This window comes from Podarcis cretensis, assembly GCF_951804945.1.
Source record: "Podarcis cretensis genome assembly, chromosome: 13".
NCBI lineage: Eukaryota > Metazoa > Chordata > Lepidosauria > Squamata > Lacertidae > Podarcis > Podarcis cretensis.
Genome location: NC_137182.1, coordinates 12414376 through 12441947, shown reverse-complemented (window position 1 = coordinate 12441947; position 27572 = coordinate 12414376). Strand labels below are relative to the sequence as shown.

The 27572-nt window shown below is 45.7% G+C and overlaps 2 protein-coding genes and 1 long non-coding RNA gene across 4 annotated transcripts in view; 1 reads left to right on the top strand and 2 right to left on the bottom strand.

The window, feature by feature from the left end:
• The window catches only part of MRC2 (mannose receptor C-type 2), an 81541-nt gene extending 66290 nt beyond the window's left edge, over nt 1-15251 (bottom strand). Inside the window, exon 1 of the mRNA XM_079949263.1 lies at nt 14852-15251. Within this exon, the coding sequence (XP_079805389.1) occupies nt 14852-14954 (103 nt within the window). The 5' untranslated portion in view covers nt 14955-15251. The remainder of the gene's footprint in view (nt 1-14851) is intronic.
• LOC307201172 lies at nt 38-26370 on the top strand. The gene is made up of 2 exons (XR_013832611.1): nt 38-248; nt 25758-26370. It is a non-coding gene; the product is annotated as an uncharacterized lncRNA (long non-coding RNA).
• Nucleotides 26247-27572, bottom strand: part of DHX8 (DEAH-box helicase 8) — a 42050-nt gene continuing 40724 nt past the window's right edge. For both annotated transcript variants that reach the window (XM_079949297.1, XM_079949298.1), the window contains exon 23: nt 26247-27117. In XM_079949297.1, coding sequence (XP_079805423.1) covers nt 26898-27117 — 220 coding nt within the window. In that variant the 3' untranslated portion in view covers nt 26247-26897. The remainder of the gene's footprint in view (nt 27118-27572) is intronic.

Below are 27572 nucleotides of genomic sequence, written 5' to 3'. Positions count from 1 at the left end.
ACCCGAGTGTCCACTGTATACTTTTTATATACAGTGGTACCTTGGGTTACATACGCTTCAGGTTACAGACTCCGCTAACCCAGAACTATTACCTCGGGTTAAGAACTTTGCTTCAAGATGAGAACAGAAATCGTGCAGTGGTGGCGCAGCGGCAGCAGGAGGCCCCATTAGCTAAAGCGGTGCTTCAGGTTAAGAACAGTTTCAGGTTAAGAACGGACCTCTGGAACGAATTAAGTTCTTAACCCGAGGTACCACTGTATAAAAAAACCCTCCATGTAGTTAGCAACTCCCTGTCACAGACAGGACCATCCTCACAACAACACAGGTCAACCCATTAATTCAGAGGCCAGGTTGCTCACCAAGGCAAGACAGTTTGAACCTATTCAACTGATCCTGACCTGACTGCACTGGCCCACAATTAAGTTTCTGAGCCCAAATCAAAGTGCTGGTTTTGGCCTACAAATGCCGCGGCGAGACTCCTTATGGGGTCTTCGCTGCGAGATCACATTCATCCAGTACTATACCAGCTGCACTGGCTCCCGGTGGAGTACAGGATCAGGTTTAAGGTGCTAGTTTTAACCTTTAAAGCCCTATACGGCCTAGGACCCTCGTACCTACGGGACCGCCTCTCCTGGTATGCCCCACAGAGAAGCCTACGGTCTGCAAATAATAACATCCTCAAAGTCCCAGGCCTCAGAGAGATTAGGCTGGCCTCAACTAGAGCCAGGGCCTTCTCGGCTGCGGCTCCAATCTGGTGGAACGCTCTGTCACAAGAGACTAGGGCCCTGCGGGACCTGACATCTTTCCGCAGGGCCTGCAAGACAGAGTTGTTCCACCAGGCCTTTGGTCAGGGCGCAGCCTGACTCCCTCCTCTGGCAACCTGCACAGAATCTTGCTTAATCGGTTGCCATTAATTTGATTTTAATTAATTTTTATAATGAAATATTTTTGAATGTGTGACTATTTGATTGTTTGATTATTTGATTATTGTTAGCCGCCCTGAGCCCGGCTTCGGCTGGGGAGGGCGGGATATAAATAAATTTTTTTATTATTATTATTATTATTATTATTATTATTAAAAGACTCAGGACTGCAATATCTCAAGGGCCGCCTCTCCCCTATATGAACCGACCCAGACCCTGTAATGATAATCATCTGAGGCCCTTCTTTGTGTGCCCCCTCCATGAGAGGTCCAGAGGGTGACAACATGAGAACAGGGCCTTCTCTGCAGTGGCTCCCCGTTTGCAGCATCCTCTCCCCAGAGAGGCTCACCTGGGCCTTCATAACGTACCTTTAGGCACCAGTCAAGTGTTACATTCTACTCAGGATGCGAACGGGGCTCCGTTCGCATCCAGAGGTACCACTGTACTATATTTTGTGTTCTTATTTTGTAATTTTATGTTCCCCCGTGATCTTTGGAGAAAGGTTGGTATACACATTTAATAAACAAATGCATGAAATGAAATGAAAACCTGAGTTAGAGCAGGCATAATGCGGAATAGTGCCCAGATCTGGTGGGATCTGCTTTCAATAGCCCCATAGCGGTAGCAAACAGCTCTGCAGGAATCAAGTACGAGGTAGTTTCCCAGATGGCAGGGGCAGCCAACCAGATTAGTACTGTATACAACCACCTCTGAATATGGAAACATGCATTCTTGCAGAACCGCATTTTACTTGCTGCTTTGCTTAAAACCCCAAACGGTTATTAAAACCTGCAATTACCTTCTCGCACCAAGCCGATCTCTTTAGCAAATTTCCTTTCAAGACCCAGGCCATAGCTGGAGTGGGGCTTTTGCCATGTTTCTGGCTTAAGGGCAAGGTTTTCAGCTGATGAGATGTTGCTTCTAGATTTTTTATAATGTGCTGTTCAGATGACCATAACACTTCCGTCAGCAGAATGTGAGGGGAACTGATTTTCCTCCTGTAGCACCCCCCCCCCCGCCCCTGCCTCCATAATTCTGCTCCAAAGGGTTGGGGAACCCTCCGCAAGGGAATCGCCAGAAATCGATTGCTTCCATGTCCTGCTGATGGAAGCCATACTAACACAATACAACCATCTCAAACCCTCCAAGTCCCTATTTCCCAGGGACAGCCCCAAATTTACAGAAGCAGTTTATGATTTAAACCCGGAATGTCCTGCTTTTCCTTAGGACATCCCTATTTTCCTCAGAGAAATGTTGGAGGGTATCAGGGTGGAATTGATTTAAATCAAATCTATTTAAATCACGATTTAAATTACTAGTCGCTGTGGTCTAAACCACTGAGCCTCAAAGGCTTGCCGATCAGCGGTTCGAATCCCCGCGATGGGGTGAGCTCCCGTTGCTCGGTCCCTGCTCCTGCCAACCTAGCAGTTCGAAAGCACACCAGTGCAAGTAGATAAATAGGTACCGCTCCGGTGGGAAGGTAAACGGCATTTCTGTGTGCTGCTCTGGTTTCGCCAGAAGCGGCTTAGTCATGCTGGCCACATAACCCGGAAAAATGGTCTGCGGACAAATGCTGGCTCCCTCGGCCTGTAAAACGAGATGAGCGCCGCAACCCCCAGAGTCGTCTGCAACCAGACTTAACTGTCAAGGGTCCTTTACCTTTACCTTTTTAAGACTTGATTTAAATCAGTAAGACTTGATTTAAATCATATTTTTTACAGAAAGACTCATTCTTGCTGGTATAATCTTAATATTTACAACCAGAAGAAGGTTTCATCTTTGGAATAATAAATTTTCAGAGTTGTTTTTACAGTTCTATCAAAATTACTCATTTGGTTATACTATTAGAAAGAAAAAGACAGGTAATTATGAAATTATTGTTTATATTTGGACAACTTTTCTGCTGTACTTTATTGGAAGGAGTAGAATAATCATTTCCTTAATAACAATTTAAACAATTTATTTAACTAAAACAATAACATTATAGCATATGTATCCATGTTTGTAAACTGATGTGGTTAAACGATTTTTTTAAAAAACAGCAACACAACCTTAGACTGAGTTTTAGCACACATGAAAAGCTTAAAACAAATCCTTATTTCCTGATGAATAGCCTTTGGACTATAATGTAACTTAAATAGAAAACTATCTTTAGAAAGATTTTTCATCCAAAAGCATTTTATTTTAAAAATCTGATTTAAATCAAAAAATCTGATTTAAATTTTTAAAAATCCGATTTAAATTTTAAAAATCTTTTTGTGTGTGTGTGTGTGTTTTTAAAATCACTGATTTTTATCCACCCTGGAGGGTGTGGAGTTATGTGACCCACCGAACCAAGGAGATAAGTACCTAGACAACCTTATAGGGAAGCTTTTTTTATGTTCAATGTTTTATTATGTTTTTATATAGGCTGGAAGCTGCCCAGAGTGACTGGGGCAACCCAGTCAGATGGAAGAGGTACTGTTATTGTTGTTGCTGTTGTTGTTGTTGAACAGGGCATCCCTATTTTCATTGGAGAAATCTTGGAGGGTATGCCATATGGATTTATTTTTTTAATCATTCACTCTCAAAACAGTGTGACGCGGCAGCTAAAAAAGCCAATGCAATTCTGGGCTGCATCAATAGGAGTATGGCATCTAGATCAAGGAAAGTAATAGTGCCACTGTATTCTGCTCTGGTCAGACCTCACCTGGAGTACTGTGTCCAGTTCTGGGCACCACAGTTCAAGAAGGACACTGACAAACTGGAACGTGTCCAGAGGAGGGCAACCAAAATGGTCAAAGGCCTGGAAACGATGCCTTATGAGGAACAGCTAAGGGAGCTGGGCATGTTTAGCCTGGAGAAGAGGAGGTTAAGGGGTGATATGATAGCCATGTTCAAATATATAAAAGGATGTCACATAGAGGAGGGAGAAAGGTTGTTTTCTGCTGCTCCAGAGAAGCGGACACGGAGCAATGGTTCCAAACTACAAGAAAGAAGATTCCACCTAAACATTAGGAAGAACTTCCTGACAGTAAGAGCTGTTCAACAGTGGAATTTGCTGCCAAGGAGTGTGGTGGAGTCTCCTTCTTTGGAGGTCTTTAAAGCAGAGGCTTGACAACCATATGTCAGGGGTGCTCTGATGGTGTTTCCTGCTTGGCAGGGGGTTGGACTCGATGGCCCTTGTGGTCTCTTCCAACTCTATGATTCTATGATTCTATGATTCTAATATCCCTTTCCGTGCAGGTACAAAAGGAAGCAATGGTGTCAGCACCCCCAAAAACAAAAGACAAGACATAACAGGTTCTGGGAAAGATGAGCTCTCCCGAGGCTTCGCCATGCTCCTGGATAGATGAGTTTAGAAACCATAAGGTCATACTCAACTGTCCAGACCAGAAAAAGAATTTGTGCCTATGACCGAAAGGGAGAGATCGGCTGACTCTAAAAACAGACAAAGGGCTAAAAGTAGAAAATTACCACTTGCAGGAGAACTTAGAAAATTACAGCCGCTGGAGGTTTCAGAACCTTTTACAGGAGGGGGAAACACAAAGGCAAGTTACCTGAGGAGGGAAGAGCAAAGGCACAAAATACTCTCTTAATATGGGCCCTCCTAGCCCTGCCTTTGTGATCTAGCAAGTCTCACACAGGGAGTTGAAGTGCCGAAAAAAATGGAGATAGGAATATATTTTCCTCCATTACATTTCCTGCCCTTCGGATGTGGCTGTATGACGCTGAGCCATAATATGCTGTCTAAACATGTTCTTAGCCTTTTCTTTTTTAAGAAACACACCCTGAAAGGTGAATTTCAGCATTGCTAAGGATGCTTCCAGACTGCGGACTCCTGGCACAACCCGATCGTTACTCTTCTGTCGTAAACGGCTAGCAGAATCCCAACCGGTGCCGGATTAAACCCTGCGGAGGCCCCTAGGCAGTCAAAATCTCGGGGGATCCCCTCACAAATTTTAGGAGAGAAGAAAGCTCTATTGACACTTTCTTTCAAGATCAGTATTTCAAAATCAATTATGATTTTGATCCGTTGTCCCAGCGCCCTCTGTTAAGTTGTGGGTGAACATATCAGACGACACAGCGATTCTTCCAAAGCTGCTCTTTATTTGTAAGCAGGAACAGAACTGAACTGAGGAGCTCAGTTAGCCTGCTTATATAGAGCTCCAGAACAACGTAACTGTAGCAACTTTCTAAAACTATCCAATCACTGATCGTCACTTTCCATCCTTCATTTGCATACAAACTATCCAATCACTGAACGTCACTTTCGGTCCTTCATTTGCATAACTATCTACAGTATCCCCCTGCTGTCCCAGGGTGAGAACTTCAGCACATAACACCCCCTAAAAGGCATGGGGCCCACAGGCCGGTGCCTAATCTGCCTACAGTCATACCTTGGGTTACAACCGCTTCAGGTTGCGTTTTTTCAGGCTGCGGACCGCCAAAACCTAGAAGTACCGGAACAGGCGCGGGTTGCGAACATGCATCCCGCACGGATCACATTCGCAACCCAAGCGTCCACTGTATTTGGTAAATGAGCACTGATCCCGACCAACTTTCCACATTATGGCTGCATCCACGCACCAGGGAACTCTGGGAATTGTAGTTCTGTGAAGGGAATCAATGCAAAATGACGCCTTCCATCTGTGGCAAAGGACTTCTCTCAGGCGATGCTCCTTTCCTAGGAGGAAGAGAGCCTGTGGACCTAACCCCAAGCCAGGAAGTTGCTTTCGAGGTTAGAAAATAGAGCATTTTTTTTAATTTTTGGGTGGCGAGACCAGGAGGAAGTGGAAAACTCTACATCCAACTTTGTGAAAGGATTCTCTTAAAACAGGCGCAGGCAAACTCGGCCCTCCAGATGTTTTGGGACTGCAACTCCCATCATCCCTAGCTAACAGGACCAGTGGTCAGGGATGATGGGAGTTGTAGTCCCAAAACATCTGGAGGGCCGAGTTTGCCTATGCCTGTTTTAAAACAACCCTCAAGTACTGCTGCTGAGGGAAGCACGTCCAGTTGTGCACTCAAGAAGGCTCTTCGGACTTTTGGATATGTTAGATCCTGCAGATAATAAATAATAATAATAATAATAATAATAATAATAATAATAATAATAATAATAAATTTTATTTATATCCCGCCCTCCCCAGCCAAAGCCGGGCTCAGGGCGGCTAACAACAATAAAATAATACAACATTCTAAAATCATTTCATTATAAAATTAATTCAAATCAAATTGATGGCAACCACTGGGCTAGAGTTCTGTGAAGATTGCCAAAGGAGGGAGTCAGGCTGTGCCCTGGCCAAAGGCCTGGTGGAACAGCTCTGTCTTGCAGGCCCTGCGGAAAGATGTCAAGTCCCGCAAGGCCCTAGTCTCTTGTGACAGAGCGTTCCACCAGATCGGAGCCACAGCTGAAAAGGCCCTGGCTCTAGTTGAGGCCAGCCTAACCTCTCTGTGGCCTGGGACCTTCAAGATGTTTTTGTTTGAAGGCCGTAAATTCCTCTGTGGGACATACCAGGAGAGGCGGTCCCGTAGGTACGAGGGTCCTAGGCCGTATAGGGCTTTAAAGGTTAAAACCAGCACCTTAAACCTGATCCTGTACTCCACCGGGAGCCAGTGCAGCTGGTATAGCACCGGGTGAATGTGATCTCGCAGTGAGGACCCCGTAAGGAGTCTCGCCGTGGCATTCTGCACCTGCTGGAGTTTCTGGGTCACTCTCAAGGGCAGCCCCACGTAGATGATATGCTACTGTTATCAAGAGGGCTATCTGCAAAGCAGTCATACCAGGGACTCAATTTTCTCATTGCAAGAAGATTATTTTGTGGTCCAGTATAAAACGGGCGTCGCCTCAATACGTTCTAATGCTCTGCTCGGACCTAAACTTAATAACTGATGTGGTTGAAAAGCCAAAAGCGCATAACCTTAAATTGATGGCTTTCATCCAGCTTGCTTCCAAGTGAATCCTGCAGAACGAAATGAACCAAGCCATTCAGACAGAGCCAATGGCCTCATCCAGACCTGTGTCAGAATGGAAGCTTCACATCGCAAAGTGACATTTGAAACCCAACCTGGTACAGAGGAAACGTGTCGAAGGAATTTACACTGCACAACATCCAGAGGGTTTAAATTAGCATCGGAATCCCATAAAGTAACTGAGCTCAAGGTTTAGCCATGTACTGCAGAAATAAAGTTATGGCCTTTTGTTTGTTTGTTTGTTTTTAAAAAGCAGCAGAATTTGAATAGCTTTTTCTATGCCAATATTCTTGTTGATCTTCTCAGAAGGTTGAAAATCTATTCCCAAATAGTTAAAAACTGTTACTTGTTCAATAAGCTGCTCATCTAAATACCATTTGGGGAAGGTTTGTGTATCATTTAGAAAACACCTTCTTTTTAGCAATATTCAGAAAATACCCTCACACCCATTTTTTTTTCTGGACTAGACTTGTAGGATCATCTGCATCCAATAAAACAGAAATCTTTTTTTGTGGCCAACTTGGAGACGTGATAAGTTAGTGATGACAGAAACTCAACAATATCATTTGTATATAGGTGAAATAGGACAACAGCTTAAAAATGGCACGGGATCTGTAATAGATGGATCTTTGGTACACTGCACTTTCCGGCACGTATTAATATACAAAGTTTTAAAGAGAAAAGGGAGTATTTTTTTATAGTTAATTAGACCACTTTTCCCTGAAATCCCAAAAGGGCAATGCTGCCTTTAGATCAATAAAAGCTTCATAGTATATAAAGCACCTGTGAGGGTTATGTGTTTGTTTGTGTTTATATTGCAAAAACAGCCTAAAAGGGGGGGGGGGATTAAATCATTGCTCCAGAGCCTCTGTTGCAAGCTGTTTCAGAGGTTTTACACAAATAATAATAACAACACCCTTTTTAAAAACAACACTCAGAGGTGTTAAATGGTGCTTTAAAACGCTGCCCACACACCTGGCCACTGTTGGTGGCCAATCTGGATTTCCACAGAGAAAAGGTTTCCTATACAAAGCATACCTCAGGTTGCTCCAGAAGGTCAGTCAAGTTAAATTGCCTCCATAAGGACTTTCCATCCACCCTCCCAAGGCAAATCCATGCAGCAGTTGCAGGCAGAAGACTCAGGTCGCATAAACACGGATACACTTTTGCCCCTACCAAACTAAAAGGTAAAGGTAAAGGGACCCCTGACCATTAGGTCCAGTCGTGGCCGACTCTGGGGTTGTGGCGCTCATCTCGCTTTATTAGCCGAGGGAGCCAGCGTACGGCTTCTGGGTCATGTGGCCACCATGACTAAGCCGCTTCTAGTGAACCAGAGCAGTGCATGGAAACACAGTTTACCTTCCCACCGGAGCGGTACCTATTTATCTACTTGCACTATGACGTGCTTTCGAACTGCTAGGTTGGCAGGAGCTGGGACCGAGCAAGGGGAGCTCACCCCGTCGCGGGGATTCGAACCACCGACTTTCTGATCAGCAAGTCCTAGGCTCTGTGGTTTAACCCACAGCGCCACCCGCGTCCCCCCCCCCAAACTACCAAAGTTAAATTCTGAATCAAACTGGAATCCCGTCAGTGTGCACAAATCTAGTTTTTAACAGGTCTGCGGTTGTACTAAGGGAAACCTGGGAGAAATAGAGGATAAACTGGAGCAAATTCAACAGGGACATAAATGGAGAGAAGCTACAACGGGGCAGTGCGGAGCAATAAAGGGTCGAGAATCCTGGAATTTCTATGGAGGAAAAGCTGAAGTCCACCCCATACATTTACACCCCATGACTTCCCCCGATGAATCACTGGGAATGTCATTTCTCTCAACAACTTTCAGCACCCTTAACAAACTTCCCTTTCCCAGAATCCTTTGGGTGAAGCCATGACGCTTGACGTGGCATAACAGTGCTTTAAATCATGGGTAGGCAAACTAAAGCCCGGGCTGGATCCAACCCAATCGCCTTCTAAATCCAGCCTGCAGATGGTCCGGGAATCAGTGTGTTTTTACATGAGTAGAATGTGTCCTTTTATTTAAAATGCATCTCTGGGTTATTTGTGGGGCACAGGAATTCGTTCTTTCCCCCCAAAAAAAAATATAGTCCGGCCCCCCACCAGGTCTGAGGGACAGTGGACTGGCCCACAGCTGAAAAAGTCTGCTGACCCCTGCTTTAAATTTATGAGTTGGGTGTGACCTACAGCACCCAAGTGTGGTATACAGACCAGGTTCCACTGCATGTTGATACTGATAGCTGGTTTGGCCAACTACAAGATGTTTCACAAAAAGCCTTTCCACATCACTGATACAGTGGTACCTCAGGTTAGGTACTTAATTCGTTCCGGAGGTCCATTCTTAACCTGAAACTGTTCTTAACCTGAAGCACCACTTTAGCTAATGGGGCCTCCCACTGCCGCCGTGCCGCCGGAGCATGATTTCTGTTCTCATCCTGAAGCAAAGTTCTTAACCTGAAGCACTATTTCTGGGTTAGCGGAGTCTGTAACCTGAAGTGTATGTAACCTGAAGCGTATGTAACCCAAGGTACCACTGTATTCGGGTCTGTTCCCTACTGGCCTGCCTTCTTCTGAGCTCACATGACACATACAGAACCAGAGAAGTGACTAACCAGAAAGTCTTCTGTTCTGTTGCCTGCAGTCCTGCGATAACTTCCAAATTCTGGAAAAATAATAATCGCTACTATCGGACTGGAATATCATTCCGGTTTCCCTATTTTAAACAGCGGTGATGGGTGTTGTTTGCTTTTTGTGTTTTTGCTTCACAATTAGGAGAGAAGACTACATTCAGAAGGCACTTTATTTCAGTTTCCTTCTGGCAATTTTTGTGTTCTTTCACAAAACGCAAAAGCCACTTCCGGGAAACCCAGCTGAATCCCAGGAAACTGCGGGAATTTTGCATTGCAATTTCGCGTGATGAAATTCCAGGTGGTATCCTGGCATACAGTTCTTTCCCACCACCTTAGCACGACATGGTTAATATACTGATCAAAATGCTGGTTTAGCGCAGCACACAGGGGACTCACTGAGTGGGCAGTTCGGTGGCAGCTTGTGGGCCGGTAAAACGGTCTTCATGGGCCGCATCCGGCCCATGGGCCGCACGTTGCCAACCCCTGAGCTACAACATCCTATAGACATGTTAACGGTGAGCCAGGAATGCCCCAAGCGACAGCAGCAGCACTGACAGGGATTCATAGGTTTGGGTTGGAACCAGTGCCGGTTTTACGTGTAAGCTAAACAAGCTATAGCTTAGGGCCCCACTCTCTTGGGGGACACCAAAAAATTTAAAGGGGGAAAAAACTAGATGTACATTTCCAAAATATAAGATAAAAAACAAATAAAATAAAACCTATTTAAAGCAACAGTGTTTTGTGTTGTGTAGGTTCCTATTTGTTATGTGCAAATAGCTTTAGATACTTATTAGGTCCATAAATCACCATATAGCATATATTCAACACAAATAACAGCGACAATTTGTTGTTGACAAAGGACAGCTGGAAATTTAAAGGGCCCCATTACCTTCAGTAGCTTAGGGCCACATCAAACCTAAATCTGGCCCTGGTTGGAACAAAACACAAGCAACTTCCAGGATACTTTTTCCTTTTAGGCAAAGGTTTTGGTGTTGAGAGCTATAGAAAGAAGGCTTTGATCTGCTCATTCCTTCTTCTCAAGTACAGTGGTACCTTGGTTCTCAAACGCAATCCGTTCCGGAAGACCGTTCCAGTTTCGAAATGTTTGAAAACCATTTTCGGCGTTCAGGTTCCGAAACATTCATCAACGGAGATGTTCAAGAACCGAGGTACCATTGTATTATTATTATTGTTAAACAATTAATTAAATTACTCTACAGCCCTTCATCCGAAGATTACAGGGCGGTTTACAACATAAAAACAAAAACAAAACCATACCATAATAGCAAACGAAAAGAATGACCCGCCATACAGTTTTAAAATCCATAGGTTGTTTAATTAGCGAGAGGCCTGGGAGAAGATGAATGTTTTTGCCTGGCGCCTAAAGATATGTAACAAAACCACCAGGAAAGCCTTCCAGGGTAGAGCACTCCACAAATGGGGAGCTACCACTGAAAAGGCCCTTCCCTCGTATTGCCCCCCCCCCCCAGACCTCTTTTGGAGAGGGCGGATGAAGAAAGGCCTCAGATAATGATCACTGGGTCCAGACTGTTCATGTGAACGGAGGCAGTCCTTGAGGTATTGCCATTTGAGGCTTCACAGGTCAAAACCAGCACCTTGAATTGGGCCTGGAAACTAACTGGAAGCCAGTGCGGTCGGGCCAGTGGTTGGCATTATATGCGGAAACTGCCTTGCCCCGGTGAGCAACCTGGATGCTGAATTCTGCACCCGCTGAAGTTTCAGAACAGTATTCAGAGGCAGCCCCATGTATATCACATTGCAGTAATCTAACCTAGAGGTTAGCAGAGGCTCTTGACTCCCATCCCACACATTACTTCTCTTGGTTCAAAGAATAATAAAAAGGACTCAAAATTGTCATGTTGGTTTTTTTAAGAGATCTCACAGCTTTGCTTCTAAACCCTTCCACTCCATCCAACATGTAGGCAGAAGTGACGCTTTCAATAATCGGAGAGAAACTATCTTTGAGCAAATTAAATTAAGAGGAAAAAGTTAGGTGCCAGTTGTCTGACGGACGACTGAGTTACGCCAACAGTTCACTTCTCATTTTAAGAGCGGCACTTCGAAAGCAACAGGCCACCCACAGTACAACATAGTTATGCGGCTTTTAAAAACACACACTAGAAATATGCCAGTGCTCTAAAAGTAGTCCATTAATATATCTTAAAGCTCAAGAGCGAGAGGCATTAGAACCTCTCTTCCTTTTAAACAGTGCTGTGTTCCCACCATACATTAAAAGCATATCACTTCCCCAAAATAATTACGGGAACTGACATCTACCTGTCACAGAACTGTAATTCCCAGCACCCTTAAAGAACTGCAGTTCCCAGGCTACTTTGGGGAAAGTCATGTGTTTTAAGTGCGCTTTAAATGTAGGTATGCATGCAGCCTCAGTGAAACTGCACCAAGTGTTTTCAAAACACATCCTTTCACATTCTTTGCACCTCTTGACTCTTAATTTCATTTTTGCTTATTTCACTTGCTAAGCAGCAACAGCATTCTAAGCATTTAATACGGAAGTCCTCACAATGCCAGAGAGCTAGGACATTATTATTATTCCCATTTTACAGAGAGGAACACTGCTCATGGCCACTGTTTTGTGGCGTGAGTTATGACTACAGGTCTCCCACATCTAAGTCCAACGTATTAGGGAACAAACTACAGTGGTAAAAAAGGTAAAGTACTTAATTCGTTCCGGAGGTCCGTTCGAAACCTGCAGGACCAGAGATTCACAGAAGACTGGTGTAAATTTACAGACTATCTGAAAAGTACTGTTAATTGTGATGACCAGATTACGTTTGTAGGTTTGCAAGAAGTTTTGTGAGGTGAAGTATTTGAATTATTGCAAAAAGGGATAAAGAGGGGGATTGTTAGTTATGATAATTAAAGGCAATATGAATTTAAGAAATGATAAGAATGGTGGATCATCAGAGGTGCTGATGGAAGTCCAAAAAGATTGTTTAAGATGTGAAGTTCTGTGGTATGTATGATAATATGTTAAAATTAATTTAAATTTTTTTTTAAAGTACTTAATTCGTTCCGGAGGTTCGTTCTTAACCTGAAACTGTTCTTAACCTGAAGCACCACTTTAGCTAATGGGGCCTCCCGCTGCCACCGCACTGCCGGAGCATGATTTCTGTTCTCATCCTCAAGCAAAGTTCTTAACCCGACGTACTATTTCTGGGTTAGCGGAGTCTGTAACATGAAGCGTATGTAACCCGAGGTACCACTGTACATTCTTGCATCTCTTTGCATTCTTTGTTTTACCAGCCTTCTCCAAGCTGGTGCCCTCCAGATGTTTTCGACTACAATTCCCATCTACCCCAGCTGGTTTTTACGTGTAAAAGGAGCTGCAGGCAGCAGAGGTCTGCATTTGGTTGGAGCAGTGTACTGTGGGAGTGGGGTGGCCCATTCCTCCTGCTCCCCATTTTCCAGGGGGTGAGGCAGGAATACAAGTTTCTGCAAGTGTTGAGCAGGTACCTGGCTGGCAGCAGAGGTGCGCAAGCCGCTGGGTGGGAGGAGACAGAAAAGAGCACATGGTTTTGGGCAATCTCCTACCCCAATCAGCCTATGCAATTAGCCATATATAAGCTGCTCACCCCTTCATGGATCACTGCTTTGCCGTGGCGAAGGGGCTTGAATAACCCAGAGAAGCTATGAACTATGCCGAGCAGGGCACCCAAGATGAACAGATCATAGTGGAGAGTTTTGACCAAACGTGATCCAACTGGAGGAGCAGTAGTGATGTATGGAAGTGAGAGCTGGACCATAAAGAAGGCTGATCGCCGAAGAATGGATGCTTTTGAATTATGGTGCTGGAGGAGACTCTTAAGAGTCCCATGGACTGCAAGAAGATCAAACCTATCCATACTTAAGGAAATCAGCCCTGAGTGCTCACCAAGGACAGATTGTGAAGCTGCGGCTCCAATACTTTGGCCACCTTATGAGAAGAGAAGACTCCCTGGAAAAGACCCTGGTGTTGGGAAAGATGGAGGGCACAAGGAGAAGGGGACGACAGAGGACGAGATGGTTGGACGGTGTTCTCGAAGCTACCAGCATGAGTTTGACCAAACTGCGGGAGGCAGTGGAAGACAGGAGTGCCTGGCGTGCTCTGGTCCATGGAGTCATGAAGAGTCGGACACGACTAAACAACAACAAAAGCTGCTCTCACTCCATCACTGCATCTTTTGCTCTAACTTCCCACCCAAAACTGAGACAGCCCAACGACCACACACTGCTTCATTCCTGACCCTTTTCCCAACAGCTTCCTGCTCCCCCCATTTCCCAGCGGCTTCCTGATTTACTTTAAATTGCATTTTTTTCGCTTCGTAAACCACAATGGGGCTCTTTTAGAAATTTATCACGCTGCAACATTTGCTTGTTTTTGTTAATCCTTTGGTTGCAGACTGCATGGAAACTCGAGCAAAAAAGCAGGGTTTTTATTTATTTCTTTAAATGTCACTGTCTGGCACAACTGACCGGGTCCAGACACTGGAGCAAGTTTTGCAAATTTGGCCCACTTGCAAGGCCAATGTGCTTGCGAAGCAAATACACTGAGCCTTTGACAAAGCTCTGGGGACCAACAAATGCCTCTCATTAGTTTCTCCTCTCTATCACTGTTGTTGCTGGCCAAATCGCTATCCTCCTCCGAGGGACAATTGGGAGACCAGCTTGGAAAATGCGCTTGCTCTTGCTTTTGGAAACACTGATTCCTCTGGAAAAATCCGGTGGTGTGTTGGGGTTTTTATTACGGCTGGACACATGCAAAAAGCCTGCAGGGTTGCAAGGCAGAACTGGTGGGTGAGAGAATAAAATTCCCAAACCTCAGGGGCGCAGAAACAAGAGCATTTATTTCAAATGCACCAGGGATCAGATCTTGCAACTGGAGAAAATCCTCTCTCTTTTTTTGCTGATGGGGAGGTAGAAGAGAAGCAAGTGTGCGCCGCCGCCGCCGCCCCCCCCCAGTTTCTTTCAAAAACAGCCACTTCCATCTCCTCCTCCCTTCGCAATTCCAAACCACATCTGGTTCCATTCAGGTTTCTCCTCCCCTCTTTGCAAAACGCAAGCTCGCGTACACCCCCCAAATGCCCCAACAACTGCCCAAAACGGGGGGAGGGAAATCGGGGTGGGGGAAAAGAAGAGTGCATGCTAACTTTGTGAGGAGCCGATCCCCCTTCTTTTTTTTTTTAAAGAAGCAGATCTACAAGTACCTCCTTTCACCACCACCCCCCAACCTCCCGCCCTTCTTAAAAGACGCTGCAAGTTTGGAAGTGGAGGAAAAACAAACACATTTGGCCAACTCAGCCCTACCTGGGAGAAGAGCGCAGAGTCCGAGCTCAATGGTCAGAAGGATGCCCAGGGCGCATCTCAGCAAGCGAGGCCGTGGCGAAGAGGGGGGGCTGGGAAGTTTCATAGCTGGGGGCTGGGACTGATCTCCCTCTCTTCTTCTCCTTCTTTTGCGTCTTTGCGCACTCTGCCTCTCTCTCTCTCCGTGCTGACTCAGGGTCCTTTCCTTCCCCTCCTCCTGTTGGGAAGGAAGGTGATGGGAGGGTAAAGAGACAGGGAGATGGGAGAGAGACAAGGAATGCGCGCCCCCCCCTTCCAAAAAAGAAAAAAGCGCCCCTCCCCTGCCTTCTAAGAATTCAGACGCTGCGTCACGAGCCCCACAGGCTGCCCAGCCAGTTGTGGGCGGAAGGGAAATGGGGGGGGCGGGGGGGAGAGAAGCTTTCTCCAAGACTTCTCAAACTTTTTCCGCGGTTTGGCAAGCTGGATGTGCGCTAAGAGGAATTGCAACACGTTGCAAGTGAGGCGGAGGGGGACGGAGAGGAGGAAAGGAGAGAGAGAGAGAGGCTCTGGTTCCTGTTCTTCCCCAAATCCTTCTTGCAAGGGGGCGGGAAGCAAGCTCCCTCTGCCCACCTTAAAAAAATCAAGAGCATTTCTTCCCACCGCAGCCGCACTTTTAAAAGACACCTCCTTTTTCCTCCCAGCTGCACTCGGGCATTTTTAAATGGGCGCGATGCTGCGCGCGGGTGCATGTTTGGTCTTGTTATGCACGGGGAGAGCAGCTTTTGCAAAAGCCGGAGATGGCATAGGCTGCCTGGGATTGCATGGCGATATCAGGTCTACCTCCACTCAGACCCAAAGTTAATGGACTGGATGTCTTGCAAATAATAAGGCTTCCCTCTCCCGCTCCAGTATTTTGCAACCCTGCATTTTGGGATGATTGGTCACCACCAATTTGTTATATTTAATATGCAACTCAAGAGCTGCAACGCTCCATCTTTTGGTGTCGCCCCCCCCCCCCCGCCAGTGCAATAATCTGCTTCCAAATTTGCCACATTGGAAACTTCTACACACACACACACACACACGGAAAAAGCATAAAATAGGCGGACCTATTATAAAATCACCAGACTGCAATGCATCCAAAATATTATCAAGACCAACTCTCCTCCCCAAGTCGCAGCCCCGATATGTGGAAATCTGACACGTTGAAGGCACTGTCCTGCAATTTGTCTCTTAGCCTATTAAAGCAAGCTAATTTTCCATTCCTTGAGGGCACAAGGAGAAGGGGAGGACAGAGGACGAGATGGTTGGACAGTGTTTTCGAAGCTAACATGTTTGACCAAACTGCGGGAGGTAGTGCTCAGGTCCAGGCTTCCTCAACCTCAGCCCTCCAGATGTTTTTGGCCTACAACTCCCATGATCCCTAGCTAGCAGGACCAGTGGTCAGGGATGATGGGAATTGTAGTCTCAAAAACATCTGGAGGGCCAACGTTGAGGAAGCCTGTGTGGTCCATGGGGTCATGAAGAGTCAGAAACGACTAAACAACAACAATTTTTCTATTCTGGGCTAGAGACAACACTATGCAATTGAAATGCCTATACACTTTGCAATTATGGATATGCCTTTCTGGAGCTGAGGTTAAGCTTGACTGCTTTTATTATATATTTCTTCGTTACCTTTCAGAAAAGAGAACTTAAAGCAGCTAAAAAAAACAAAAAAATAAGTTAAGAACTTAATTCGTTCTGGAGGTCCGTTCTTAACCTGAAACTGTTCTTAACCTGAGGTACCACTTTAGCTAATGGGTCCTCCCGCTGCCGCTGCTGCGCAATTTCTGTTCTCATCCTGAGGTAAAGTTCTTAACCCGAGGTACTATTTATGGGTTACCGGAGTCTGTAACCTGAAGCGTCTGTAACCCGAGGTACCACTGTTTGTAGATTGAAGTCTATCACCCAGAAAGGAAAAAAACAACAACACACACACATAAAGAGAAATCATAGCTTATTTTTAAGGGCCTCTGCTACTCTTGACTATGTAGCAGGGAAGGTCATGACCTCACCATATTAGGCTACATGTGTATTCTCTTCCAGGACCGGCCCTACCATTAGACAGAATGAGGCAATCTTCTTGGGCACCAGGTGCTAGGTTGCAGAGAGCAGTGGCAAGATGGTGAGGGACAGAGCTCTGCATACCATCATATGAACCATCTGACCTGCACCTCCTAAACTAAACTTGCCGCCCTCAGGTGCAGTGGAAGGCTCTGTCATGACTCCTGTATTGAAGTGAGATTGAGCTGCCAGCTTCTGTGCACGGAATGGGAAAAGGTGCTATTCTTCGCCTCAGGCGGCAAAATGTAATGGGCCAGCTCTGTACAAGATTTAAACTACAGTGGAGGGCTTCTTGACATGGAAATCGAGGCCTAGATGCTAGCCAGTCACTTTGGTTGTTTTTTTTAATAAAATATTTATTAAAGTTTTCAAAAATGATACAATATAAAACAAAAAGAAAAAACAACAAAAAATACAGAAATACAAAAATAAAAACAACTAAAAACACATAGAGTTTCCATTTACTTATTTTCTTTTAACTTATTTTCCAGACCTCCTCATACCTCCCTTTCTTATATTCCAATACAAATTGTTAGTTCAGCAAATCCTCTCCATTAGTTTTTACTTAGCCAGTCACTTTGAGGGCTGATGCAGAATGTGGCATCTTCTTCGTTCCTGACTGGTATCTTCACAACCTGAGTTTCTACGAACCGCTTTGAGGGAGTTCATTTTATGAAGAAAGCAGGTAGATTTTTAAGAAACCAAAAACATGAAATTGCTACGGCAAAACCACACGTGCAAGCCGTAGGGTGCTATCCTGGAGGTCATCCAAATACAGTGGTACCTCAGGTTAAGAACTTCCGGAGGTCCGTTCTTAACCTGAAACTGTTCTTAACCTGAGGTACCACTTTAGCTAATGGGGCCTCCCGCTGCTGCTGCGCGATTTCTGCTCTCATCCTGAAGCAAAGTTCTTAACCCAAGGTACTATTTCTGGGTTAGCGGAGTCTGTAACCCGAAGTGTAACCCAAGGTACCACTGTACGAGTTACTGTGTGTTCAGCGTAGCAATATCAGTAGAATAATGCAGGGATGTCAGAAAAGCAATACTATGGATTAACAAGGGTAAGGTAAAGGTAAAGGTACCCCTGCCCGTACGGGCCAGTCTTGACAGACTCTGGGGTTGTGCGCCCATCTCACTTAAGAGGCCGGGGGGCCAGCGCTGTCCGGAGACACTTCCGGGTCACGTGGCCAGCGTGACATCGCTGCTCTGGCGAGCCAGAGCCGCACACGGAAACGCCGTTTACCTTCCCGCTGGTAAGCGGTCCCTATTTATCTACTTGCACCCGGAGGTGCTTTCGAACTGCTAGGTTGGCAGGCGCTGGGACCGAGCAGCGGGAGCGCACCCCGCCGCAGGGATTCGAACCGCCGACCTTTCGATCGGCAAGCCCTAGGCGCTGAGGCTTTAACCCACAGCGACACCTGCGTCCCTATTAACAAGGGTAGTGGTTCTCAAAAGTTCAACAGCATGTCCTGTGCACGAAGCCCATTGAGCCTCATCTTAAGCCCCATTATTTTTTAATACTGAATTTATGCCGCCCTGTGCTAATATGTTTGTAAGTGAAGTTCCCTTCCCCAAGGAATGGGTGGATAGCACACATGAGGGAATTCTCAGGTATGGAGAAGTCAGGAAAAGTTGAAAGAGGATCCCCCTCAAAGAGTGTAAAATATTATTGAGTATGCACGCCTTAATTTTTAATCTGATCCATTCTTCTACATTGGAGGTCGAGGAAGACGGAATGGAGCCATAGAGAGGGGGTGAAGAGGGAGAGAAATGAAGAGACTGGTGCTTTATTCTGGGTGTATTCTGCAACATTTTCTTAGGAATAAAGGTAAAGGGACCCCTGACCATTAGGTCCAGTTGTGGACGACTTTGTGGTTGCAGCACTCATCTCGCTTTATTGGCCGAGGGAGCCGGCGTACAGCTTCTGGGTCATGTGGCCAGCATGACTAAGCCACTTCTGGCGAACCAGAGCAGCGCACGGAAACGCCGTTTACCTTCCCGCCGGAGCGGTACCTATTTATCTACTTGCCCTTTGACGTGCTTTCGAACTGCTAGGTTGGCAGGAGCAGGGACCGAGCAACAGGAGCTCATCCCGTCGCGGGGATTCGAACCGCCGACCTTCTGATCGGCAAGCCCTAGGCTCTGTGGTTTAACCCACAGTGCCACCCGCATCCCTTAAGAATAGCGTTGGATTTATTCCACTTTGTTCCCTGACGCTACCACGTCGTTGCTTGTCCGGAAGGGCTACAATACAACAAAAGTGGGACAACCACCCCCTGCCCAAAGAACATTTGTCGTATGAAAAGTTACAAAATTTCACCAAGAAGTTACAGGTTGTGCGCTTGTTGGGAACGAAACAGTATGGCTGCCCCAAAAACCTTTGCAGTACAGAAAGCAGGGCCACACAGGCCAACCGTGAAACAGTTGTAGTCCCAAAACATCTGGAGGGCTGAGTTTGGGGGTGCCTGGCCTAGGGCCTCATCAAACCTAAATTCGGCCCTGGTGTGGGTCATTGATCCCCACATTTCCCTGGCATTGAACAGATACTGCAAACACTTAAAGGAGCAGCAGTAAGGACCACCAACTCCAAGCATCGCCATCTTTTCTTCTTCCTCCTATAATAGGCTCATGTAACCCGCACACACGAGCACCACAACAAAGCTTGTTGTGGGTCACACTTTTATGTCGTGTTAGCATCGTCTCGTTTCTCTTCCTCTTTTTTACGGGCTATTTTTCCCCCAGAGCCGCTCACCCAGTTCTTGCCCATGTCTATGGCCGCCTGCCAGAGTTCTCAGAGGTTTGCGTGTATATTTTGCCACAGCACCTACACGAACAGATCGCTGTAGAAAGTTGCATGTGAGTTGTTGTCGTTGTTGTTATATATTTATTTATACCCTGCCTTTTCCCCTGATGGGACTCAAGGCGGCTTACAGATATAAACAAGAATAACTAACAACAAACCTTAATATAAGATTACCAGATTTTTTTCAATGAATCCAGAGACACTTTTCAAATTCAATGGATTTTGTATGGGGACTGATTTGTAAATCCAGGGACTGTAACCCGGGAAACAGGGACATCTGGTAGCCGTACCTTAATAGAATTAAGAGTATAGACATATATAAAACCTGTTAGCTTCTTCAGGGAGGGAGTTCCAGAATCTGGGAGCAGTCACTGAGAAGGCCCTTTTATTTTGCTTTTTAAAAAAACACACACTCTCTTTTTTGGAAAAGTCAGGCCTGTTCAGTAATGAACAGTGTCAGAAGAGGCTGAATCCTGTCACTAACTACAGCGGTACCTCGGTTTAAGAACTTAATTCATTCTGGAGGTCCGTTCTTAACCTGAAACTGTTCTTAACCTGAGGTACCACTTTAGCTAATGGGGCCTCCCGCTGCCGCCGCCACACAATTTCTGTTTTCATCCTGAAGCAAAGTTCTTAACCCGAGGTACTATTTCTGGGTTAGCGGAGTCTGTAATCTGAAGCGTATGTAACCTGAAGCGTCTGTAACCCAAGGTTCCACTGTACACAACAGAACTAGCTTTTCCAAGTTAAGAAGAAAGCCCAATAGCTGTTCAAGCCTTCAGCGAAGTAAAGAAGAAAGCCACTGTAAATGGGACAATTCTGGGGCGACTATTACAGGCTGTGATTCCACATCACAACACAATGCAGCGATTCAGGACAGATTGATTTCCAGTGCACTGTAATGTGGATTAGATACTTGGAATTGATTCAGAGAACTGTACACAGTTTACTTACAAAATCTGAAGTTTACCAAGTGATGACTTCATTTTGTTCAGCGGGGGAATCAGACATTAGCACCACTCCCTGAAGAGCACACAGCTCAGTTTAGTAAGGAGATGGAAGCTTTTACAGACCATTTCACAGGAAAGAAAAATGTGATCTGAGCGGGCTAAATTTAATGGCTGCTGTCAAGGGTCCTTGCAAACTGTAGGCAGTTTTATCATTTATTTACACACACATGAATAATCCCGCATGTTATTCTCAAATCAGATTTTAATTGTGGGCCATCTTGAACTAGATCTTAATGATGACAAGTTGTCACAACAACTGGATCCTGTGTTAGCTTTCCAAAAGACCATTACACAAGTTCAGATATCAAAGTTTGTCAAGCGGCAGTAAGAATAAGAACCTTTAAATTAGTCTTCAACCTCATCAGGACACTACAGATTTATGAATTACAGAGCAAGCCTCTGCATGTCTACTCTGAAGTAAAACCCCACTGAGTTAAAATAGTCTTTGTCTCTTGTAGGTGTTTATAGGACCAGTTTTTCATGGTCAACATACTGGAGACATTAGGAAACTTTACAAAACTAAAGACTTAACATAGGCAGATGGGCAGACATTGGTTAGCACAATGAGTGGCTTCCACATAATTAATCTAAACAAAATAGACATAATAAAGGTTACTGAGGGAGGTGCAGTAAGAATCCCAACGTTTGTCTGCTCAGCCAGAAAAGTAATATTCCAAAGTTGCAGAAAATGGCCACATTCTGTGTTGACAGAGCATGTTGGACCCTTTGTGGGAGTCTTCCTCTCATTATTATTATTTCTATATACAGTGGTAACTTGGTTCTCAAATGCCTTGGTTCTCAAACGCCAAAAACCCGGAAGTAAATGTTCCGATTTCTGAATGTTTTTCAGAAGCCAAACATCCAATGTGGCTGTCGGTTATTGTTTCCAGGGCACCTGCACCAGTTAGAAGCTGCACCTTGGTTTTCAAACATTTCGGAAGTCAAATGGACTTCCGGAACGGATTAAGTTTGGCGCTCTTGTTTTTGCTATTTATTTTGCGCTTTTGTTTTTGAGGCTTTTTTGGTTAATTTGTTTTTGTGACTGTGTGGAACCCAGTTCAGCTACTGATTGATTGATTGATTGATTGACTGATTGTGTGACTGCGGAAATGGATAAAAGTCCGCCATCCAAACAATGACTATCATCAGTGCAGGTAAGAAAAGAAAAAAAAAACTTTAATTTTTATCATCTTCCATACTGTCTTACTCGTTTTACAGTACAGTACATTGATTATTACTTTGATTTTATGGATCCAAAGTTTTGTTTATTATGCACGTTGTATGGGGGGAAATTCTGAGTTGTTGCTGAAACCTCTACTATTATTCCTCTGGGTCATGACCTGTCTAAATATTTCTCAAAGCTGGAAAGATGCTTTGACCTTTGCTTGAGATGCGTGGTACAATAAATCCTTGCTTCTCATCACCCAGGAAAAACCCACGCATGATCTTAGGGCTACCCAGGGGCAAAGCATCCTCAGATGATTTTGCTGCAGTGCGCGGACCTTCATATGACCTACATAAACAAACACATGATAAACTGCTTAGTCCTGCCAAGTATGACTTCATTTTGGAAGAACTTCCGAGTTGCATTCTTGTTTGGGCCCCCTCGGTGCTCCTCAACTGTACGTCTGTTCGTATTGTTTCCCACTTGTGACTTGCAGATACCTTGTTGTTGTTCTTTGGTCATTTAGTCGTGTCCGACTCTTCGTAACCCCATGGACCAGAGCACGCCAGGCACTCCTGTCTTCCACTGCCTCCCGCAGTTTGGTCAAACTCATGCTGGTAGCTTCGAGAACACTGTCCAACCATCTAATCCTCTGTCGTCCCCTTCTCCTTGTGCCCTCCATCTTTCCCAACATCAGGGTCCTTTCCAGGGAGTCTTCTCTTCTCATGAGGTGGCCAAAGTATTGGAGCCTCAGCTTCAGGATCTGTCCTTTCAGTGAGCACTCAGGGCTGATTTCCTTCAGAATGGACCAGTTTGATCTTCTTGCAGTCCATGGGACTCTCAAGAGTCTCCTCCAACACCATAATTCAAAAGCATCAATTCTTCGGCGATCAGCCTTCTTTATGGTCCAGCTCTCACTTCCATAAATCACTACTGGGAAAACCATAGCTTTAACAATACGGACCTGTCGGCAAATAGAACCATAGAATTGTAAAGTTGGAAGGGACCAAGAGAGTCATCTAGCTCAACCTTCTTGTATTGCAGGAATCTCAACATGCGGCCTCTCCCATCCAATTTGTAACCGTACCATACCCTGCTTAGCTTCGCAAATGTGCCAGCAGCTTTACTGCTGCACCACTAATATAGTTTTAGATGCCGCGTTTTCTCTGTTCTGAAGGCCCGCTTCTGTTGGTTTCTTCTCTATATTCATACCCTTGTTGTTTACGTAAATAAACATTACAAAATAAAAGAAGATTGCTGAGTTGTCTCACCTTGAGAATGGGAATCTTCAACATAGAGAATATTTCTGCAATTCAGCAGCACAGATGCTTTAGCTTGCATTCCAGCATTAGACTAGAAATCAGTGGTATCCAAACTTTTTTTCAAAGCGGCCTCGATTTGATGAAATGAAGGGCTGTGAGGGCCAAACAAAGTTGCTGAGCTTTTTTTAGGCTTGAAGTTGTTGGGCTTTCTTTTAGGATTTTACCCCCAAAGTTCTTAAGCTTTTTTTTAGGATTGCAGTTCTTGATTGAAGTTGTTGTGAGGTTTTTTGGGGATTTTACCCCACAAAATAAGCTGCCGCAGGGGCCGGATTAAATCAAGCAGAGGGCCAGATTAGGCCCCCGAAATGGACTTTGGACATGCCTGGACCAGATGATGCTACATCTAGTCTACAAATCTACAATTTTATGATTCTGTGATAATCATGGAAATCTGGGAGAAATTTAAGAGAATGCTTAAACACCCCCCCACCCCGGTTTAGTAACTTAATTTAAAATAGCATTACAAGTGTAAAAAGCACAAGGTAGCAAGGCTCACACTTAGAAAGAACAGGCCTTTGTATTCCAAGCACAAATCCTATCCTAGCCTCTTGTCGGTTCCCAGTGGTTCATTTCCACAGAATCCTCTGTTCTACTTCATTGCGGTACGAAGATCACTTTAGTAACTCGGGGAATGTCAATTTCTCGCCCACCGAAGGCCTTCAAGGTCACTTTTCTCTCCTCGGTGTCGTTTTTAAAGAAAGCTCTACTTATAAACAGGAGATTCCTTCTCATCCTGCTCTCAAAAAGTCATACAAGTTTATTCTTTTAAATTAATTTAAACCAGATGTGTTCACTGCTTGGAACTGGAGCAAGGAATGTCAAGCTGCTGCTGGTTGTCAAATATCGAGCTCTTTGGAATTATGAAAAATGGTTAGGCAAAGTGCTTTCCCTCGATCGCTCTCTGCATCACAGTGGGGGGAGCCGACGGAACACAGAGGCATTTCTCTCGCTTACAAAAGGATTTTTTTCCAGCAGTTTGATTGCAGAAATGAGGAGGGGGCATACAGGGCGACATTGCGTTCCTCTTTTCTCCTTATACTCTTTACAACTGCTTGTATCAAAACAACTGCAAACCCTAAAGGTAAAGGGACCCCTGACCATTAGGTCCAGTCGTGGCCGACTCTGGGGTTGTGGCGCTCATCTCGCTTTACTGGCTTCCGGGTCATGTGGCCAGCATGACTAAGCCGCTTCTGGCGAACCAGAGCAGCGCACGGAAACGCCAGTTACCTTCCCGCCGGAGCGGTACCTATTTATCTACTTGCACTTTGACGTGCTTTCAAACTGCTAGGTTGGCAGGAGCTGGGACCAAGCAACGGGAGCTCACCCCGTCGCGGGGATTCGAACCGCCGACCTTCTGATCGGCAAGTCCTGGGCTCTGTGGTTTAACCCACAGCATCACCCGCATCCCTCCCAACTGCAAACTCTACTGTAGCATAAACAATGCTTGCGCGAACTACGTTAAGATGGATCTGTGGAGGAAGCTGGTCCCCTCTCAGTGAGCGTTGGACATCTCTGGATTGAGGCGGCGGCAGGGGGAGGAATAGAAGTGTGTGCAAGATGTATGTGTCTCTGTTAACAATATTAGTAGTAGTGTTTATCCCCTAGAAGGGAGCAGGCAGAATATCACAGTGTGTGTGTATGGATAAAAATGTCGTGTGCCACCCCCAGCCTCTGCAAGATTCCCAGGGGTTCCAGTGTCTGTGTTCCTTTAGAGCAGGGGTAGGCAAACTAAGGCCTGGGGGCCGGATCCGGCCCAATCGCCTTCTAAATTTGGCCCGCGGACAGTCCGGGAATCGGTGTGTTTTTACAGGAGTAGAATGTGTCCTTTTATTTAAAATGCATCTCTGGGTTATTTGTGGGGCATAGGAATTCATTCATCCCTCCCCCAAAAAATATAGTCCGGCTCCCCAGAATGTCTGAGGGACAGTGGACCGTCCCTCTGCTGAAAAAGCTTGCTGACCCCTGCTTTAGAGAATTGAGACACAGCGGAGATGGTCGTAGCTTTAAGAAATATGGTTTATTCACCTATTTACACCTTCAGTCTGCATGGAGGGAGTCCAGATTGTACAGCATGGTCGAGAGGGGCTTGTACCCCACAGCAGTGCAGCCAGCCTTCAGCCAGCCTGCCCAAAATAATTCCTTCCTTCCTTCCTTCCTTCCTTCCTTCCTTCTCCTCCTCCTCTTCAGAACACCCTGCTAAAAGACACTCTATTCCTGTCACCTCATACCCAGTTACCTTGGCAACCTTCCAAACCCCCTGTCTCTGTTCACACCACCAGGACCTCCAAACACACTGCCCAGGCTTGCGTCCAGAGGAGGTTCACTTCGGTGCTGAATATCCAAGTGATTTGATTTCACACTCCATCATCTTCAAGACGGAAGGATGACAACCAAAATACAGTGGGTACCTTGGGTTACATATGCTTCAGGTTACATACACTTCAGGTTACAGACTCCACTAACCCAGAAATAGTACCTCAGGTTAAGAACGGACCTCTAGAACGAATTAAGTACTTAACCCGAGGTACCACTGTACATGTGTGTGTACACAAACCAGCTTCCAGACAGCGGAAAAAAATCTGAAGACAACTTTTCATTTAAAGAGTCCTCCTTGTACCACAGACACCTGGGACATAAAGGAAGATCACACAACCTCTCTTAGCCCCGTCAACAGGCAAGCAGAAAGTTGCCAGCAACTGCAATGAAGGGGTGCTGTGAAGAGTCATAGAGCCATCAAGAAGGTATTGCACTCTCTTCTCCGCTTCCTCAAGTACATCTGAATCTCTACTGCATCTCCTAAAACAGGTGGCTTTACAGATATTGCTGGGACTACAACTCCCCTAATCCCCAACCACGGCCTGAGAGGTGGAGGGAGGTTGAACTTCAATAGCACCTGAAGGACTACAGGTTAGTCACCCCTCCCTGGTACTGCAAAGTCACATCCAACCTTGAGGACAGAGGACATTTTTCACTAAACGCAAGTAAGATCGTACAGAAAAAGACAGACAAAAACTCTGATCTAGACAACACGGCCTCCAGCTCTTTTTTTTTATTTTCTTCAAATTTAAAAACTGCTTAGCAATATTACTGACGAAACACAGGAGTGTTGCTTCAGGTGTCAGTGAATCCTTGGGGGGGGGCGGGAAAGAGCAGCTTTTTGTACACTGGGCTCTGAAAGGAAGTGGGCAAGCAGCATGGCAGCACAGCTGAAGACCACATTCAAGAAAGGCCACCAGTGTAAAGGGTCTGGGTATTTGTCTTGCTTCCTGCAGGATCAGTCTTTTCAAATGTGCTTCCAGAGGGTTGCTTTGAAGAAAAATAGGGTCGTTCCAAAGGGAAAAGGTCACACGAGAGCTTTGTGTTCCCCTTTCGGTTCCCGTTTGGGGCAGCGGAGAAAGGAGGCCTTTCGGTAACAGAGGGGACTAGAAACCGCACAGCAACTTTTGACCTTTGCACAGCGCAGGAACGGCAACAAAAGAAAATATCCCGTGAAGAAAGGTGTCTCTGAGGCCAGCCATGATGGAGGCGGTGCCTTTAAGAGCTGGCATTGCACTACTATACCCTTTAGTCTTGAAACGTACATAGCAAGTTGTCCAGACATGCCCAAGGCTGGACCGCGTGATGGTGCTGTGTCCAGCCACCGTTCTTGGCAGACGAGGAGCGCTCACCGGCGCCTGAAGGCTCGCGATATTCTCCAGGCGTTGGGCTCTTCGTAGCGGTTGTAAAGGGGCTCCAGACGCTGCTGCTTCTTCTGCTTGCTGAGTTTTGTGGGGTCAGAGACCTTGAAGAAGGCAGGGGCAAACTCCACCAGCCAGCGGGGATCGATGGTGGTGACCTCCCGCATATACTCTTTAGTGGTGAGCACCAACTCATGATACACCACCCTGCAGGGAGAGGATGAGAAAGGGGGGGGGTAGGTGAATTAGGACATACCTCTCTCCCCAGAATGCGGCTCACTCTAAGAACCCTTTCCTCTATGTGCAATATGAAGGCAGATCCCCTACACCAGGCATGGCCAAACTTGGGCCTCCAGCTGCTTTGGGACTACAATTCCCATCATCCCTGACCACTGGTCCTGTTAGCCAGGGATGATGGGAGTTGTAGTCCCAACGCACCTGGAGGGCCAAGTTTGGCCATGCCTGCCCTACACCAAGGGTATCTATACAGCAGTGTTTCTTGAACTTGGGTCCCCAGCTGTTGCCAGACTACAACTCCCATCATCCCTGACCACTGGTCCCGCTAGCTAGGGATGATGGGAGTCGTAGTCCAACAACACCTGGGGACCCACTGCTGTAGGATCAACAAGAATGAGGTCATAAATCAGAGCTTGAAGTCTTCA